At 44.7% G+C, this 19,445-nt stretch overlaps 1 protein-coding gene across 2 annotated transcripts; it reads right to left on the minus strand.

Moving 5' to 3' along the window:
- Positions 1-4,861: 4,861 nt before the first annotated feature.
- Positions 4,862-12,044, minus strand: ATG101 (autophagy related 101). 2 transcript variants are annotated; one of them, XM_069972149.1, is made up of 3 exons: positions 11,949-12,044; positions 9,321-9,606; positions 4,862-5,413 (listed from the first exon to the last, which is right to left on the minus strand). In XM_069972149.1, the coding sequence occupies exons 2-3, from the start codon at positions 9,570-9,572 to the stop codon at positions 5,009-5,011; spliced, it is 657 nt and encodes a 218-aa protein (XP_069828250.1). In that variant the 5' UTR covers positions 9,573-9,606; positions 11,949-12,044; the 3' UTR covers positions 4,862-5,008. The 2 variants fall into 2 exon arrangements, with proteins under 2 accessions (XP_069828250.1, XP_069828249.1); XM_069972148.1 differs by lacking the exon at positions 11,949-12,044 and adding an exon at positions 11,632-11,769.
- Between the last annotated feature and the right edge of the window lie 7,401 nt (positions 12,045-19,445).

The following is a 19,445-nucleotide window of genomic DNA, read 5'->3' on the forward strand; positions in this document are numbered from 1 at the left end:
TGTGATCCAGCTGGGTCACAGAACGGCCGGTGTTATACATAGTGTGCACATGGCCTAAGGCACAGAGACAGGGGGAATGATGGTAACTGGTCACACAGCTGCTACATGTGTTTACATGCAGTATACGCACTGCTGGTACCTACTATGCAGTACATACACTGCCGGCATATACAGTATGTTTATGTGTCATACAGTGACTGCTGGTATATTTTTATGTGTATGGTATATTTATAGCTAATATATACCTATATGTGTGGTATAATTGCTGCTAGTATATATATGTATGTGTGCAGTTGATCACTAATTATTGGGGGGGGGGGCGCCATTTTAATTTTCGCCTCAGGCAGCAGAAAGGCTAGAATCGCCCTGCTCCCACCCAGTACAGGGGGCTCTTAAACCAAGTCACAATTTAAAAAAAACGGTGAGCTCTTAAACCAAGGTACCACTGTTTGTAAAAACATATTTTTTTTAACACTAAAGGCTATGTTTCCATGCTGTGTTTTAGGATGTCCATCATTTTAAGGTCAAATAACGGCTATTATTTCTAAAATAACAGCCGTCACTATAAAATAATGCCGGTTATTTGGCCTCAAAATGAAGTCCGTCATGAAGGATGGCCGTCAAACGGTCAAAAAAGGAAAGTGTGTAAACACAGCCTAAGGGTATAAACACACACACCGTATACGCAGCGTATTTACTGCTGCGATACGCAGCAGATACGATCTAAATAACTGAACACAGCATCAAGTCTTCACCATCAGATCTGCTGCGTATTTGCTGCGTATCTGCTGCATATACGGTGTGTGTGTTTGTACCCTAAGGGTACAAACACACACCGTATACGCAGCAGATTTGATGCTCTGTTCAGTTATATAGATCTAATCTGCTGCGTATCTGCTGCATTTCTGCTGCGTATCGCAGCAGTAAATACGCAGCGTATACGGTGTGTGTGTTTGTCCCCTTAAAGTTTTTTTTTAACTTTAACTTTTTTAAGTTTATTAGCAATTATTAGACTGCTTATACTGTTATCAGGTAACTTACTATTCTGCTAGTACAGGCTATACTGTATTAGCAGATCTACTATGGCAGACATAGAGACATAGTAAAGGCCTCCAACTGCCATAGTAACTTAGGGTGCTTTTACAGAGAGATTTATCTGACAGATTATTGAAGCCAAACCCAGGAATGGATTTAAAAAGAGGAGAAATCTCAGTCTTTCCTTTATGACATGTTCTCTGTTTATAGTCAGTTCCTGGCTTTGGCTTCAAAAATCTGTCAGATAAATCTCTTTGTGTAAATGCATCCTTACAGGCACCCTGATTTGTGTTGCAAGGGTGGCAATTGGAAACCTGACAGGAGGGCACCATTTAGACTTTTATATTCTGCCACTGCTATTGATCGGGGCATTTAAGGGTATATTCACACGAACTGACTCGCAGCGAGATTCTTGCTGCGAGTCCGGCAGGTCCCACACACTATATGCTCGCTGCGGTATGAACAACCGCAGCGAGTATGTAATTCTACCACCATTAACCCCTTCTGCTCCCGCCCGGCTTCCCGCTGTAAGCATACATTACCTCTCTCCTCGCTGCACAGGTCCGGCGTCCTGCTCTCCCGTCCAGCCAATCAGTGGCTGCGGCTGGGCAACACACTGATTGGCCGGACAGGAGAGCAGGACGCTGGACCCGTGCAGCGAGGAGAGGTAATGTATGCTTACAGCGGGAAGCCGGGCGGGAGCAGAAGGGGTTAAGGGTGGTAGAATTACATACTCGCTGCGGTCGTTCAGACCGCAGCAAGTATATAGTGTGTGGGAACTGCCAGGACCTGCCGGACTCGCAACGAGAATCTCGCTGTGAGTCCGTTCGTGTGAATATACCCTAAGGGTGATTGCTGATGTCGTTCATGAATGGTAAGTTTTGGCTGCTAATAGCATCCGGCACCCAACATCTATGAAGTGCGCTCAGTTTCTGATAATTCTGTTAAAGGTTAAAGGGAATCTGTGAGCTCTGTTATTATCTGTAAGAGTGTTGCATGAAAAGATGAGGTTTTAAAGAATAATGGTGTTGAAATGAGATAAGGAGACAAAGCGGAAAGTGCAGCACTGTGCAGAGCCTTGTGGGTGAGAATGAGGAATTCAAATTGTATTCTATGGAGAGAGGGCATCCAGTGTAGTGGCATGGGGAAAGACATTGTAACAGCAGGAAAAACGGATGGCTAATACATTAAAGTGAATCTGTCAGCTGTAATTCATGTTCAAAACTATTGACACTGTTGGATAGCTGTTAGCTCAAGGAGATACATGCTACCTTTCATATATTTGTCTTTTCTACCAGAACATAGAAATGTTTTTTATTACATCGTAAGAAGAGTCAAAGAATCTTTCCCAAGGGCCTGAAGTGCAGTAAGCTGTAATACCTACTTACTTCCCCTCTAGAGATGAGCGAACCTCTAGCATGCTCGAGTCCATCAGAACCTGATCGTTTGGCATTTGATTAGCGGTGGCTGCTGAACTTGGATAAAGCCCTAAGGCTATGTGGAAATCATGGATATAGTCATTGGCTGTATCCATGTTTTCCAGACAACCTTAGAGCTTTATCCAAGTTCAGCAGCTCCAGCTAATCAAATGCCGATCGTTCGGGTTCGGATGGATTCGAACCCGAACCCAGTTCACTCATCTCTATTCCCCTCCCATAACTGACCCTGCTAGGGACTCAGCTTCCAGGTGTCAATCAGGTAGGGAGGGGGGAGATATTACAGCTTGTACCAGGGAATAAAAAAAAATTCTTTACATCCTGAAAGCACAGCTAAATATATGAAAGGTACAACGTGTCTTCAGTTTGGAACAGAGCTGACAGATTCCCTTTAACCTCTTAAGAATGGATGAGTGGTATACCTGTCAAGCCATTGTTAAGAGGGTAAAGCCCTCACAATGTGAGCCCTCTCTGTTCTTCATACTCTGGCTGCTGTCAGCAGCCAGGAACCGCGGCTGATAGCCGTCATGGACCGATTAGCAATGTCGGCTATTTAACCATCAAAATTGACAGCGGCATTTAAATTGTCTACACTAACCTTTAATGGTAGTCCAGTAGCTGGATTGGCTCCCTTGTGCAAGATCATGGGCAGTTGATCCAATGTTAGAGCAGTGCAAGGCCTCCCGGGCTGGCTTACATCTGGGATTCTTTTTGCCTGTCTGCAGCAAAGTAAAGCAATCGAGCCGGGCGATAATGCATCAATGCAGTACACATGTACTGCATTAAACCCTATAAGCAATCAGTGTATTGCTCATAGAAGTTCCCTAGGAACCCCCTTTTCCTATTTTTTTTAACCCTTTGAGGACCAGGCCCAAAATGACCCAGTGGACCGCGCAAATTTTGATCTTTGCGCTTTCGTTTTTCCCTCCTCCCCTTCTAAGAGCTCTAGCACTTTCAGTTTTCTATCTACAAGGCCATGTAATGGCTTGTTTGTTACAGGAATAGTTGTACTTTGTAATGGCGTCATTCATTTTACCATAACATGTATGACTGAATCCCAAATATATTATTTATGAAGATATAAATAGGTGAAATCGTAAAAAAGAATGCAATATAGTAACGTTTGGGGGGTTCCTGTGTCTACATAATGCACTATATGGTAAAAGCGACATGATACTATTACTCTATAGGTCAGTCCGAACACAACCACTTGCAGGTTTACACAGATTCTCTAATGTTATATATATTTTTTTAATGAAATCATTTTTTCTGGCAAATAAATATTAATATAATGGGCCTATTGTGACGCTTATAACGGTTTTATTTTTTGACCTACGGGCTGTATGGGGTGTCATTTTTTCCGCCATGATCTCTAGTTTTTATTAATACCATGTTTGTAAAGATCGGACGTTTTAATCCCTTTTATAAATTTTTTTTTTTATATATAATGTAACATAAAATCGGTAATCCGCGCACTTTTTTCCCTCTTTTCGTGTACACCGTTCACCGTTCGCAACAACGCTTGTTATATTTTAATAGATCGGACAATTACGCACGCTACAGTATATTATATGTTTGTTTATTTTTATATGTTTTATTTATATAATGGGAAAGGGGGGTGATTTCAACTTTTATTGGGGAAGGGGCTTTGGGGTAGTGTGTTAGTGATTTTTAACTTTTTTTTTTTTTTTACACATTTGAAGTCCCTTTGGGGGACTTTTACATTCACTTGTTTGATTTTTACATTGATCACTGCTATGCCATAGGCATAGCATTGATCAATGTTATCGGCGCTCTACTCATTGAGCCTGCCTGTGCAGGCTTAGTGACCAGAGCGCCGATCGGACCGCACGGAGGCAGGTGAGAGACCTCCAGCAGTCCGTTTTACCGATCAGGACCCCCGCAGTCACACTGCGGGGGTCCCGATCGGTAAGTGACAGGGGACACTCCCTGTCACTTACACGTAAACGCCGCGGCTGCGGCGTTTAAGGAGTTAATGTCATGCTGCAGCGTGACATTAACAGTGAGGTGCCGGCTGCTGACTGCAGCCGGCCCCCCCTGCTATGAAACGTGCTCCGCTCCGGAGCGCGCTTCATAGCTCAGGACGTACCAGTACGTCCAGGGTCGTCTGGGGACAGACTACCAGAATGTACCGGTACGTCCTAGGTCGCCTAGGGGTTAAATAAAAAATATAAAACAAAAAAATACACATATCTTGGGCAAAATTGCAGATGTTTTGTGTCATCACATCCAAATAAATGTAGTAAAAAGTGATCTAAAAAGTCACATATTACTGAAGGGCTTAGTGAGGAGATCAATGATGTCAGGAAATAAGAAAATTGGAATCTGAAGTTACATACAGTAAATCGCAGACACAATTAAATCCAATATTCTGTACAGGATTGTATTTTTTATTTTAAGAATTGCAGAACTTTACAGTAAAATATATACATAGGATATTAGACTGATTCATGACGTGGTTGTAGATAAAATGATCACAGTCCATTTTATAAATATAGCAGCTGTTGCACATGCGGCTACAGAGCCAACGTGTCTTTGATAAGTCTCCGCATAGTAGTGGTGACGGATGTCCCCAGAGAGTCAGTGATCTGATAAGAGATTTTGTACAGATAGGGCTGCACATCCTTCAGGCTTGTATCAAACACATTGTCCACCTCTGACTGTGTTGGCATTTTTGGCAGATATTCATGTCTGTTCATCACTTCTACAATGTTAATAATCTTCTCCCCAAGTTTCTCTCCGACTTTCTCCCTGCAGATTTGTCGCTCCTGTTCAGTTGCTAGTGACACAATGTTGACTTTGATGGTCCAAACCTCCCATGGGATGCACTCGTCTGAGAACGGCCAGCGGGACTTTTTCTTCTGGTAGAATTCCAGAGACACCTGACCGATGCCATCACTTCCAGAATTCCTCAATGCATCCTGGGAAAAATAAAATAAAATCTGTCAACCAATAGATAATCCTGATTTTCATAGATAATTATATGGACATTGGCTAGAAAAAGGGAACTCTATTGAATATTCATCCGCAGTGTAACTATCCCCTGTAGACACATGACCTTTAAAGCAGAATATATTTATTATATGATCCTAGAATGTGTCTACCCAATACACAGAAAAACTTTATTGTGGTAACTGATGTGCCTATATCTTGCATAGGAAGTAACATTCCCATAATACCATGGCTGGCCTCAGCATTAGGATCTTGCATCTCATACTTTACCCTCAATGATATAACCAAAACTGCTAATAAACTCGTGTCCTGTGACAGAAACTGCATGACTTGTAATGATCAACATCAGCTGTATCTACACCGCCCGAAACCTGTATGTGTACTGATCTTGGTGGGCACTGCTGGCAGCGGATCATGTGATTTGTCTCATGTCATGACTTACGCACAGCCCTGGGACTGGATCAGACCAGAGCAGGTCCAGCCAGATACAGCGTTACTACTGGCACCGATCCTAGGATTGCCTGTGGCCAAATACGCTGGTGTGGATTTTGTAATACTCTGCACTTAGCTATATATTATAAAAGCAGGACAGCCAGGCTCATCTCCTGAATGTGACACAGATGTTTGTAAAGCTGCTTCACTAAGAATAACTACATTACACTGAGACGGTACAAGATGCATGAAGTCCTTATGTAACTCACTACAAGGAGGTGAAGCTCTTACAGCAGAATCGTCCTAGAATGTTATGTGCTATAGATTTCATTGTAAAACAAGTGAGAGGATCTTTAAACCTTTTATTCTGAAGAGGAGGCACCTGTGCACTCTCTCTTTCTTGACAAAGCTCACAAAATCTTGAATACACCTGCAGCGCGGGCATATACCAGAGTGACAGAGCAATAGTGTCACTTGTAGGATATATTTGTGCTTGTTGCATTACCAATGAAAAACTGTCAATCCACACACCAAGTGCCTAAAGATGCCCATACAGTTCAATAACTGTTGGCTGAATGATGGCTTCCCCATATACTGGGCTATATGCTGGCTTATCCCTCCAAGAACAAAAGGGCTGGACTGTTTAAACCCAGATGATGTTGCTGGAGAGTCTGGTGGCTCCTATACACCTTATACTGTTATCTGAACCCTTTATACTATGCTGTGCAGAGAGTGGAATAGGAGTCCCAATCTTTCCTGTTTCTATGAGAGGTTCATTTACATTGATGGGAAGTTTAACCCCCTGAGTATATTGTGTAACTAGATTCATATGTACAATAGGGCCACACAGAAGACTGGTAACAGTTTTCAGTATTATAGGGTACCTTATTGGTCAGGGTATAGTTACAATATGTTGCACTCCTCAACCATAACACTAAAACTAAATAGCTGTTCAGAGTCACTTTCTGGGATCAGTTTAAGGAGATATTCACATCACAATTTTGCTGTCCATTGCACATATATGTTTAAATAATTGACAAACCATAGACAATAACTGGTTAAACAAACAGCAAAAGTGCATGCATTTAGTTAAGTTTTGCCAACCACAGGCAGCATGAAACCGACACAAATTCAGGAGTATTCAGGCCCAAGCTAAAAAAATATTATTGTGACAGGCTTGCCTAGTCTTGGCCCCAGCAGCTCTCTTCTACCTAGTTTCATAAGTAGCAGGACTTGCCATCTCAGCCAATCACTAGCCGAGACAGGACACCACTGCAGCCAGTGACTGGCAAAGCCGGCAGGCCCTGCTCCCAAATGTCAAATATTTGACTATCCATTTCATAAAGGGCCTGGCACAATATTAATTAAAATAAATAGATTATTATCCTTTAATGATGAGTCAGGGAACTGAGTAAACAGTCACGGAGGCGGTTCTTTGCCACTGCTCTTCGCCGGACGGGGCTTTCAGGCAAATGACAAAACAAAGAAAAAAAAAAAAAAAGATCTACCTTACCCTTCCTCTGATACACCCCTATAAAACATCATCAACAAAATACATCATTATATTTGCAAAAAAAATAAAAATTTTTTTTCCTATACATTGAAAGAAAATGGAGACATTTTCACACAACTGCACGCTTGTCTACATTTCACATATATGCTACATGAGCATTAACATTGTGATATGGGCTGCTGGTAAGCCTGGGCTGCTGCCGCTGTTTGTCCCCAGCAGTTTTCAGCCACGACTAGATACGTCATGTTTGTGTGAGCAGCTTAAGCAGGAAGCTACTGAGATCAATGATACCACAAATTATTCATGCAGCTTTTATTCAGGACCTGCACATGGACACAATGATCTGGGCAGCTACCCCATAACACGTCAGATGCCTTTCTTTTTTTAACCTGCAATGGAAAATTAAAACTGAAACCGGGTTAAGTTTCTTAGTGTCTACTAGTTTTTACACGACGACAAAGATGCAGGGAGTATGCTTCTTTGAACAAATACCATACCAACCACAGTAGTCTGGGCAGTTCCGGTGTTTCTTACACATTTAGGCTTCATTTATTTGGCTATACCATAACTGTGTTTCAAGTGGACCTAAACTTCTGAACAAACTGTCAAAAGTTTGGATCAGTGAAGGGCTGGTTGCTGAACAAAGGCACAGCAGTTCGGCTGATCACTGTGCCCCTACATGCCTGCTTGGTATTCCTCTAAAACCAAGTAAACAATGTACGGATGCAGTTAAAGTCTATGAGTAGTGTTAAACCGACCTGTCAAACTGTTTGGCAATGCTCTCCAAACCCGATTGCTCAGCATTTGATTCCATGCGGCTGCAGAAGTTTGATGCCGCCCTAAGACTTCCAGGGAAAATGTTTTCTAGGACTCTCTAGGGCGGCATCCAACTTCTGCAGCTACAGGAAATCAAATGCTGAAGGGTCGGATTTGGAGAACATTGCCGAACAGTTTGACAGGTGGGTTCAACATTATGTATGGGACTCAAAGTGAATGCTTATACACAGTAATTCTCCACTTAGCCACTATATGGCTTCTATATTCTCTATAAATCTCCACTAAAGGTTGGCAAGGCTGTAGAATACAGACTTCCAAGTTCTAGGATTTACATTACAGTAATGGGACAACTAGGGCTTAAAAGGTTATGCGACACCTAAAAGGGGTAAAAAATGGGCATACAGTTCCACCTCTGTGTAAATGACTACACAACTAAGCACACCTGGAAGACTATAAAAGCAGAGCTGTAGAGATTTCAGCTATGTTTCTGGGAGTATATATCTGAGCAGTCAATACTTTGAGCAAGCTCTGAGCACGACAAGAGTCATTATCAAGCAATGACGTCCCTTCCTCATGGGTGGTATAGTAGCAATTACTTCACTGTGTAATGTCCCTATTTCACGGGTCGTTTAGAGGAGCAAACGAGCTGTCGTTTGCCCCTCGTTGCCCGGGTGATCGCTGATCATCCGGGAATCCCACAGGATGCAGCAGCGTCTGCTGCCGACGCTTTTATTCAACGGAGCGACGGCAGCAGATCGTTGCTGTATCAGTAACTTGTTTTTCAACATGTTAAAAAACAAGCAACTGCAACGATCAGCCGACATAAACGATGTCGGCTGATCGTTGCACTCTATTCCACGGGACGATTATCGTCCGTAGCGGCCGAATATGGGCGATAATCGATCCGTGGAGTAGGGCCTTTAGACTATAAAACGTACTGGGATTGAAACCTTTAGGCAGCTTTTAGACAATTGTAATATGGTTGTGTTTTTGTGTACATATCAAAACTCCAGTTTGGCTGCGGACCTGACCTGAAAGCATTAGAGGTACCTATAATGCTTTACATTTGGGGAATTAGACCTATACCCAGGGCTGTAATTAGACCTAATGCCAGGCTTAATGTCCCCCAAATTATTCACTTCTAAATGTCTCACCTTGAACTCATTCACTGCTTTGCGCAGGGCTCTGTCCAGCTCCTCAGAAGAAACCCTGACATATGTAAATTCTATGAAGTCACAGTCTATGTCTTGTGTTCCCACAGTGCCAATAGAATAGGTTCCTTCCTTCTTGTAGTGGAACTTGCCCGTGCTCCTGTGAAGAAGTATAGTGTGCAAGACGGCCAGCATGGCCTCCTCCACCTGACGACCCTCCACAGACACTTCCAGCACCTCGGATCGGCAATTCATTGTCACTTAATGCTGCACACGTTTCCACTTCTACCTGTAAATCAAATACAAACATTGACATATACAAGAAAAAATAGATGCGGTCAGCTCACCTCCATAAATGTCTGCTGGTCACAGTTCATCTGAGGAGGGTGCACGGTTCCAACGATAGCCAGTCATGACGTTCATAGGAACACATGTTCCACTAAGTGTGCATTATACCAAGACTAAGCGTGCATGCGTGCGAAACGTGTCGGTGTTATCCTGCAGCATGTTTTAACATTTGATATGAAATAAAGTATATTCTTTTTAACTTCCATTGGAGTGCCATTACCCTTACACATCTTACAAACATTGATAGGTTAACGTAAATAAAATGTATTTAACCATAAGAATAGTATTAGAAGCTGAGAAATGTTCTGCAGGTTTCTCATATGTTTAAGGTTTAGTGTTAGACAAACTGACTATAAGGTGGCTAGTAAGTGACATGGAGACAAGCCCAACACCCAGTCATAAACTGACAACATCTATTCTCCAGGGAATGACTTGAGCAGAAGAGTCCTCTAAAGCCACATATGGGAGCTGTTTGGGCTCCCGCAGCTGTACAGACCTCACAGCCGGGTCTGCTATGGTTCCGGGCTCTGTAGGTTTTATGCAGCATAAAATGCTTTTTAATCCTGTGCACGAGGCAGGGGGAAAGCCGTGAATTAGTCATCTGGGCTGTGACTAGCCATGGCTCTCTGTCCTGGCAGCGTGCTTTGCAGGGTGACTGAAGGCTAGACCAAGTAAAGGCTTTTATCTTCGTACTCCTAGCATTACAGTCAGTGGTCACACTGTCACCTATTATAGCATGGGTTCCTAGGAGGGCATTAAAGCACTCTTTAAAAGAAAGTTGCTGGAATCGTGTGGTTGAGGGGCTCCTCACTCCCTCTGATTTTGTTAGGAAAGAAGGATTGGGCATGAAATGAAACCTAATATTCCTAATGCTTTGTTCCCTCTGTAGATAAGGTCAGAGATGTCTAGCAGTGGCCTCTTACCGGTTTTACACTAAAATGAACCTGCATTTGCTGCCAAACATGCATGTGTGTGGTGGAATCAGGAGAAATAGCTGTCAGCTACCTAAAGTGTATGGAGCGCTCTGTTACACAGTTATGACAGGCTGAAGTTTCAAGCGTTAAAGGGGTTAAATATTAAAGGGGAAAAATATTCTTCCAGAGACAACACGACTCTTGTCTCCAGTCACTTCAATGGAACAGAGTTGGATAACTCCATCCCAACTGGAGACAAGAGTGGTGCTGTCTCTGGAAGAAAGTGGCCATGTTTTTCTAACGCTGGATAACCCCTTTAATGTCAATGGCTGCCACCCTACCCTTCAGTCCCACCAACATGGTGCCATTGACTGGGAGATCCACAATAGAAATGACGTCCTCTTTACCTGCAGTGACCAGGAATCTCCATATTTTGTGGGAGACTCCAGGACAATCCCAGAGGACTGTCTGGGCATGATGGGAATTGTAGTTTTGAACCAGCTGGAGGGCTACAGGTTGGAGAACACTGCCATATAGGGTCAATGACCAATAGGCGAGAGGTCATGTGTGTAGAGAGAGAAGGGTGAGCCACTGCCAGACACCTCTGGTGATGGCTTATCTACCAGAGGACAAAAGGATCAGGCAGTTTATACACGTCAGATTCTTTCCAGATCTTGTTGGGGAAAACTGCAGTGGCTCCTATACACATCAAACCCACAGCTGAACCTTGTGTTATAATATGGCATTGTCACTGAAGACAGACAAGAACTCCATCCATCTTGGTTCTGTGTGCAGCTGATGCTATATGAAGATCTTTTTGTTATCCTCAAGATCCCACCTACTATGTCACTTGGTCTATTCCACCTGCCATACAGCCCCCCGATGTCATGGGCACTACCACGGCAGAAATAGGGGCACATAATATGAAATCACATTCCCAGAACTGAGCACATTAGTAAGACACTAGCTGTACTAGAGAATGACACGGGGTAATGGAGGAAACCACAGATGTGACATGTATGTTACGGCCGGCCGGCCCGCCGGATACCCACCGTATGTAAGAGGAGCCAGAGGGAAGTGACAGCGGCCGCGGACTGCTCTCATGTATGAGGAAGGAGAAACGGGGGCGCCGCCGAGCACAGACAGCGACACACCGCTCTCTTCCTGTCACTGACAGAACCAAAACAATACACGTCACTGGACTGTACCATTACCAGCAGCCAACAGTCAGCACGGACCGTACCATAACTACCAGCCAACACTGTCGGACTGGACTGGGCCATTTCTATAGTCGCTCTCTCTCTCTCTCTCTCTCTCTTAGTATTTTAAGAGCTCCACTTACTATACAAGATAATTCTGCTTCACTTACTTTACATTGAGCCGTCTATCTCTCTGTAGATGCTACACTGGAGAACAGGACCTTCCGTGATGTCACGACCATGTGACCAGACATGGGCGGAGTCTGTCTGGGTTCTATGGCTGTGGCTACTAATAGTATATTCCCGTGTACAGGGGTGGACGCAGACTATTATTATAATAACACAGTGTACGTGAGCTGCAGGCAGCAGGCGTGTGTATGTGATCTATACTGCGGGCTCTGGGACAGATGGGAACGCTTTGTTCTCTCTCTGACGAAACTATAACAATACACGTCATTGGATTGTTCCATCAAACCCCCCTCCTTCGACCGTACCAAAATCCACCTTCATTTTCATATATATATGAATACTATATACACTATATGTGGCTCTTACTCATCTGTATATTTAAATCTGCATCCTATATAATATAAAAAGATGTTTTAACTTTTTAAATTTTTTCTCCCTGAAACGCCCAGGAACTATTTTGGTATGTTCCGGTTAACTCCGTCACTTCCTCTGTATTGCTTTAGGACATGAGCGCCCCCTTTAGGCTGCAGATGTAAGAAAAAGCTGTAAAGGTCATCAATGTAATTCTAATACAGTGGTGCCTTGGATTACAAGCATAATTCGTTCTGGGACTGCGCTTGTAATCCAAATCCACTCTTAAACCAAAGCAAATTTCCCCATAAGAAATCACTGATATGCAGACAATTGGTTCCACATCCCAAAAATAATGATTTATTATTCTGAATAACGTGTTAAAACAGATGAAACAAACATCCAGAAACAGCAGAATCTGTGATATTATAAGTTACTGTACAGTAATGGAGAGGATGGGAAACACAAGGGCGGACAGAGACTGCAGGAAGCATGAAGGAATGAGCAGGACATATGTGGGCACATACATGCAGCACTCTGTCCGGGGAGAGAGGGGTTACAGCTATGGAGAGATTACCTCCACATTCCTGTCCCCTTATGCAAGCCCCAGCCTGAAGTGGATCTGCTATGATTTGGAAGGTGAGGGAGACTTCCTGGGTTAGAGTACAGTGCTGTAGACCCCGCTATGCAGGCCATGCCCGTCATCCACTCGCGCTCCAACCCAGTACAGGGGGCTCTTAGACCAAAGCAATGCTCTTAAACCAAGTCACAATTTTGAAAAACTGTGAGCTCTTAAACCAAGGTACCACTGTAGTAATATAGGGTGAAGTGTCAGTATCAAGGAAAATGTCCTATGGTATAGGAAGACACTTGCATCTGATGTTTGTACCTATTTTGTCTGGGAAACTTTGTTTTTATGGAATTTTGCTGTAAAAATTATAACTTTAAAGTTTTGCCATCCTAACTTTCAAAATCTAAAACAGCGGGATGTAATATAAAGCAAGTTTGCAATTTACATAATTTTTTTGTTATCATGCTTTCAAACAAAGCTATACTTACTTGTATCCAGGTCCAGTCTTCTGAAGTGTTTTAGTCTTGTGCTGGTTAAAAAAAAAGAGAGACTAAACACATTAAAGGACAACTCCGGCAGGATGGAAAAACAAAACACAGACACACACAGATCATACTCACCATCCTCCGGCTTCGGTCTTCAGAACCAGTAGTGGATTACAATAGGGGCGTTCCGCGCGGCAGCCTGGGGCCCTGAGCTCCTGGGGGGCCCATGACCACCCAAAAAAACGTATACTTTCAGTGGTGTACTGTCTCCTGGCTACACTTCCGCCATGATTTGCAAAAAATCACTGTTTTTTTATGGCAACTTTGCACAAATCAGAACATCATGACATTATCTGTCCTGTACTATGAACACCACGCTAGTGCTGCCATAGTTACAGTGGGGTGGGGGGGCCCAGGCTTGGTGAACAGCCCGGGGCCTATGGTAAAGGTAATCCGCCCTGTTCAGAACTCCCTCACTTCCGGGTCTGTGTGAAGTGAATGAGAGAGAAAAGGCATGCGCATCAGCAGCCTTTTTCATTGGCTGGAGCGCATCACATGGCGGGGGATCACAAGAGGGGGATCGGAGCCAGATAGGTTATGTAGACACATTACAAAGTTATAGTTGCAGTGGCTAATCAGGCTCAGCTCTAAGGGTCCTTTCACACACACACACACACACTTAAATTTATCCACGCTGCTGTGGAAGGAGCAAACGGGCGGGCTGCTGTGGCAGAAGCGCCAATTCGGACAGGCCGGGGGAGCATGCTGCAGTGCGGTGACAGTGGGGTAGTGTGTGTGTGGGAGATTTGTCAGGTGGGGTAGTGTGTGAGTGTGTGTGGGGGGGGTCAGGTGGGGTAGTGTGAGTGTGTGGATTTGTCAGGTGGGGTAGTGTGTGAGTGTGTGTGGGGGTCAGGTGGGGTAGTGTGAGTGTGGGGATTTGTCAGGTGGGGTAGTGTGTGAGTGTGTGGGGGGGTCAGGTGGGGTAGTGTGTGAGTCTGTGGGGATTTGTCAGGTGGGGTAGTGTGTGAGTGTGTGGGGGGTCAGGTGGGGTAGTGTGATTGTGGGGATTTGTCAGGTGGGGTAGTGTGTGGGGGGTCAGGTGGGGTAGTGTGATTGTGGGGATTTGTCAGGTGGGGTAGTGTGTGAGTGGGGGGGGGTCAGGTGGGGTAGTGTGTGTGGGGGGGCAGGGCCGTTTCTACCGCCGGGCGACTGCACGTGGGACCACTTCCCGGATCTTAATTAGTGCGTCGCCTGTCCGCCTGCCCGCCCTTCTTGAACTTCATGCTCAGACCGCCGATAGTGCCGCTTTACAGCCCCTCGGACCGAGTGTTCATTGGGAGGATTCAGCCTGCAAGGAGAAGATCAGAAGAGAGAGGGACCTGATAAGGTGAGTATAATGTTTTTGTTTGTATTTGGCAATGCGGGGGCGGGGGGGGGGGCTGTATTATGGGGCAGAGCACGGGGGGATTACTATGGTGGAGCACAGGGGGGATTACTATTGGGGTGCAGCACAGGGGGATTAGTATGGGGGTGCATCATAGGGATTACTATGGTGGAGCACAGGGGGGATTACTATGGGGGTGCAGCATAGGGGGATTACTATGGGGACAGCACAGGGGGGATAACTACTATGGGACAGAGCACGGGGGGATTATTACTATGGGGACAGCACAGGAGGGATTATTACTATTGGGGCACCGCAGAGGGGGCCTTATTAATATTTGGGGGTACAGCTGGAGGCATTATTATTATATGGGGGCACAGCAGGGGTTCCTGCATACAGGGGGCAATCCATATACCTACTGACTTTACTGCACATGACACAAAAAAGTGGAAGTTGTTGTAAAAGTGCGGAGCCTAAGATGTCTGTCTCGCAGGTTCAGAAGAAATGAATTGTAGCTGGGAGAAATCCTCATGATAGTCTGCGCCGGATGGAAAGAAAAAGGAAAGTGACGCCTCAGATCAAAGAAGACGTAACCTGTGAGTCACTGATTGACTTTTTTAATGTAAGAAAATTATGTGACAGTAGTAAAGCTAAAAAAATTTCTGCTCGACATAGTTGGTGCAATAGATGTGTGTCAGGGATATATGTGGGCTGGTGAGGTTTGTGTGCCAGGGCTGCTTTTCAGCCCCAGTCCGACCCTGGAACAGACTATAAACAGAAAACAGGTCATAAAGGAAAGACTGAGATTTTACCTAATCTCAAATCCATTCCTGGCTTTGGCCTCAAAAATCTGTCAGATAAATCTTTTAGATGTGTGTGTGTGTGTGTGTGACAGCAATGCCCGTGACAAGTCCCCATGGTAGGACAGTAAAAATGTCAAAAACACACAAATACAAATATAGGCTATGTTCATACAACGTTTTTTTCTGTATTCTTACGGCCGTTGGTGCCGATTGCAATACGAAAAAATACGTTCATTTTTGCCTATGGGATCCCGGCTGGCGCCAAAAAGAGTAGTTAACACATAATTCCTATAGCCCCCAATGTTATATAGGGAAAAAAAGGACACATATTTGGTATCGCTGCATGCGTAGCTACATTGGCAATAGAATTATCACATGATTAAACCCGCATGGTGAAAGTTCAAAGTTAGAAAAATTCTTAATTTTTTTTATTAAATGTGGGCACTTTTCATAAGAAAATTGTACAGATACTGACCAAAAGTTACTGCTTACCTAAAGTACAGTATGTCACAGAGCATCACAGAGCTATAACCACATTAAGTTAGACTGGTCAGATTTAAAAAATGGGCTCTAGTCCTTAAGGCATTTTCTGGACCCATCCTAAAGGGGTTAATAAAGGGGTATTCTCAGATGTCAAATTTAACCCTATTCATGCTCCCAGCCTGCTTTTATTTCCTGCTTTGCGTGGAAGGCGGGCACCTCCACAGTCATTGGCTATCCTGGTCAGCAGCCCTGTGCTCCTGTGCACTGATAACACACGGAGGTGGTAGAAAACATGACAGACAGCTCACAATGCCAAGCAGGGAAGTACAGCTAATGAGGTAAAAAGAGACAATTGCAAAGTTTCTTAACTTTCTTAACTTACTGTTAAATATAGTTGTGATGAGACTACCCCTTTTAGGTACTTATCAGCTGCTGTATGTCCTGCAATGAGAGTTTTCTTTCCAGTCTGACACAGTGTTCTCTGCTGCCACCTCTGTCCTAGACAAGAACTGTCCAGAGCAGCAGCAAATCCACATAGAAAACCTCTACTGCTCTAGACCGCCCTTGACATGGCTTGTAAGTACTGAAAGACTAAAGAGCCTTTTATCTAGACTGATTATCGTCAAGAACTGTAGCTAGGAATACTCCTGTGGGTGATAATCAACCTCTGTAAAAGTGACAGTGATGAGCTGAATTTATCTTTATCGGCTGCACATCTTCCTTTGTAAACAGGGGTTTGTGCAGTCGATAACGATTAAGGGAAAAAATATACATATGTGTGCTGTCAGTTTCCGTATCACTAGCAGTGTATACATACCATGCTGCTTGTGATCCGGCATCTGGTTCTCCTGTCCTCCAGCCACTGCTGTAACTTCAGCTGGCCGTGACTCTTCATGGCTCCCTGCCTGTCAGCGTGCTCTGCAGGGATCATTGACTGACAGTGAGACCTGTTAGTGGCATCTTTGCCTGTCAGTCATCCCTGCTGACAGGCAGAAAGCCTTGACTTGTCACAGGTAGCTCCTTACCCAGTTAACTAGTTGCCACTCCGCTCTTGCCCTTGCGTGCCGTAATAAAACACCTTTTTCCGCTACGTAAAGTTACTGCTGCAGACGCTGCTGGTAGCCTCGGGGAGCTGGACAGTAGATCTTGACTGTGCAACTGGGAACCATATCAGCACAATTGTATTTAAAGTGATTCTGTACCCACAATCTACCCCCCCCAAACCACTTGTACCTTCGGATAGCTGCTTTTAATCCAAGATCTGTCCTGCGGTCCGTTCGGCAGGGGATGCAGTTATTGTCCTAAAAATCAACTTTTAAACTTGCAGCCCATGCCAAACGGGAGTATCTGTGCCCTAACTTTGCACCACCCCTCCGTCCCTCCTCCCCACCCTCTTCATCATTAGGAATGCTCCAGGCAGATGTCTGCTATTCCTCACCTGTGTCAGCCTGACACATGGGCTGGATCGTTAATCACCTGTGCAATGTTCAGCATGCAGAAAATGTTCCAGTGGCATTCCTAATGATGAAGAGGGTGGGGAGGAGGGATGGAGGGGTGGTGCAAAGTTAGGGCACAGATACTTCCGTTTGGTACGGGCTGCAAGTTTAAAAGTTGTTTTTTTTTTAGGACAATAACTGCATCACCTGCCGAACGGACCGCAGGACAGATCTTGGATTAAAAGCAGCTATCTGAAGGTACAAGTGGTTTGGGGGGGGGGGGGGTGTAAGATTGTGGGTACAGAGTTACTTTACAGTCTATATAACTTGATTTGAAAACTCAACTTAAATTTTCACTTATTCTGCAGGTCAGTAGAATTACCGCAAAGGCCAGTTTATATGGGTTTTTTTTGTTTGTTTTTTTACAGCAGCCGATGATATCAAACACATAAAAACACAATGCAATGTTTTTTCTTATCCTGGATAACTCCTTAAGAGACTTTAACCATATGACTTTTGGGTTCCACATTTACTCCTGAATTCTGCAACACTAAGCCGTGTGTACTGTATAGTTACTTATAACCATTAGAGAAAAGAAATAAGCTAAGTAGGCAGAATGGCACACCAAGGTATAATAAAGATAAAAGTACTTTATTGTAACAGTTACAGAAAAAACACACTCTATATCAAATAGTCCCATATATTAAAACCATTTAAAATACAAGACTTGGGAATGCCAGGTGTGGTATACCCCAGAACAGCACCCCTATGCTGGTATAGCCACTTCCCTGCACAGTAACATATAAATATAAAGCTAGCAATGCAGACCCATATAAAGTGCATAAATTATGACAAATAATATATCACCAAACTGAATACAAATATATATGTGCTGAATACATGTATATACTTGCATTCAGTTTGGTGATTTATCATTTGTCATTATTTATGCACTTTATATGGGTCTGCATTGCTGGCTTTACTGTGCAGGGATGTCGCTATACCAGCATAGGGGTGCTGTTCTTTGGTGTACCATACCTGGTATTCCCAAGTGTTGCATTTTAAATGGTTTTAATATTTGGGACTATTCAGTAGCGAAAATAGGCGGGGGCAAAGGGGGCGGTCGCCCCCGGGCCCACTCAGGCAGGGGCCCACTGAGGTCTCAGACAGTTAACGCTGTCTGCAAAAGCTATTGCTTTTGCAGACAGCCTTAACACATGTCTGTAGTGGCCCCCAAGAGAGCAACTGCACCTGGGAATAGCGGGCCCCTGCTCCTGAGGGGCCCGCTCAGCTGTCGGATGCCGAGCCCGGCCAGGGCTGGATCTTCCTGCTTCTTCCTCCTACACGCTGCTGCTGCTGCTGCTGCTGCTGGCCCCTCCCCCTCCTCTCCCTCACTGGCTGCAAAACGTATGAGGAGGGAGGACAGCAGCTGGAGGGAACCTCACCGTCTATGGCTGCCAGGGGGGACTGTGAAGACGTCCAGCAGCAGCTCTGGAAGTTGTCAGGTACAGAATGAGGACTGTGTGAGGGGAGTGAGGACTGTGTGAGGACTGAGAGGACTGTGAGAGGGGAGTGATGACTGTGTGAGGGGAGTGAGGTCTGTGAGAGGGGAGTGATGACTGTGTGAGGGGAGTGATGACTGAGAGGGGAGTGAGGACTGTGAGAGGGGAGTGAGGACTGTGAGAGGGGAGTGAGGACTGTGAGAGGAGTGAGGACTGTGAGAGGAGTGAGGACTGTGAGAGGAGTGAGGACTGTGTGAGGACTGAGAGGAGTGAGGAGTGGGGACTGTGAGAGGGGAGTGAGGACTGTGAGTGAGGAGTGGGGACTGTGAGAGGGGAGTGAGGACTGTGAGAGGGGAGTGAGGACTGTGAGAGGGGAGTGAGGACTGTGAGAGGGGAGTGAGGACTGTGAGAGGAGTGAGGACTGTGAGAGGAGTGAGGACTGTGAGAGGAGTGATGACTGTGA

This window comes from Dendropsophus ebraccatus, chromosome 5 (genome assembly GCF_027789765.1).
Source record: "Dendropsophus ebraccatus isolate aDenEbr1 chromosome 5, aDenEbr1.pat, whole genome shotgun sequence".
Classification (NCBI taxonomy): Eukaryota; Metazoa; Chordata; class Amphibia; order Anura; family Hylidae; genus Dendropsophus; species Dendropsophus ebraccatus.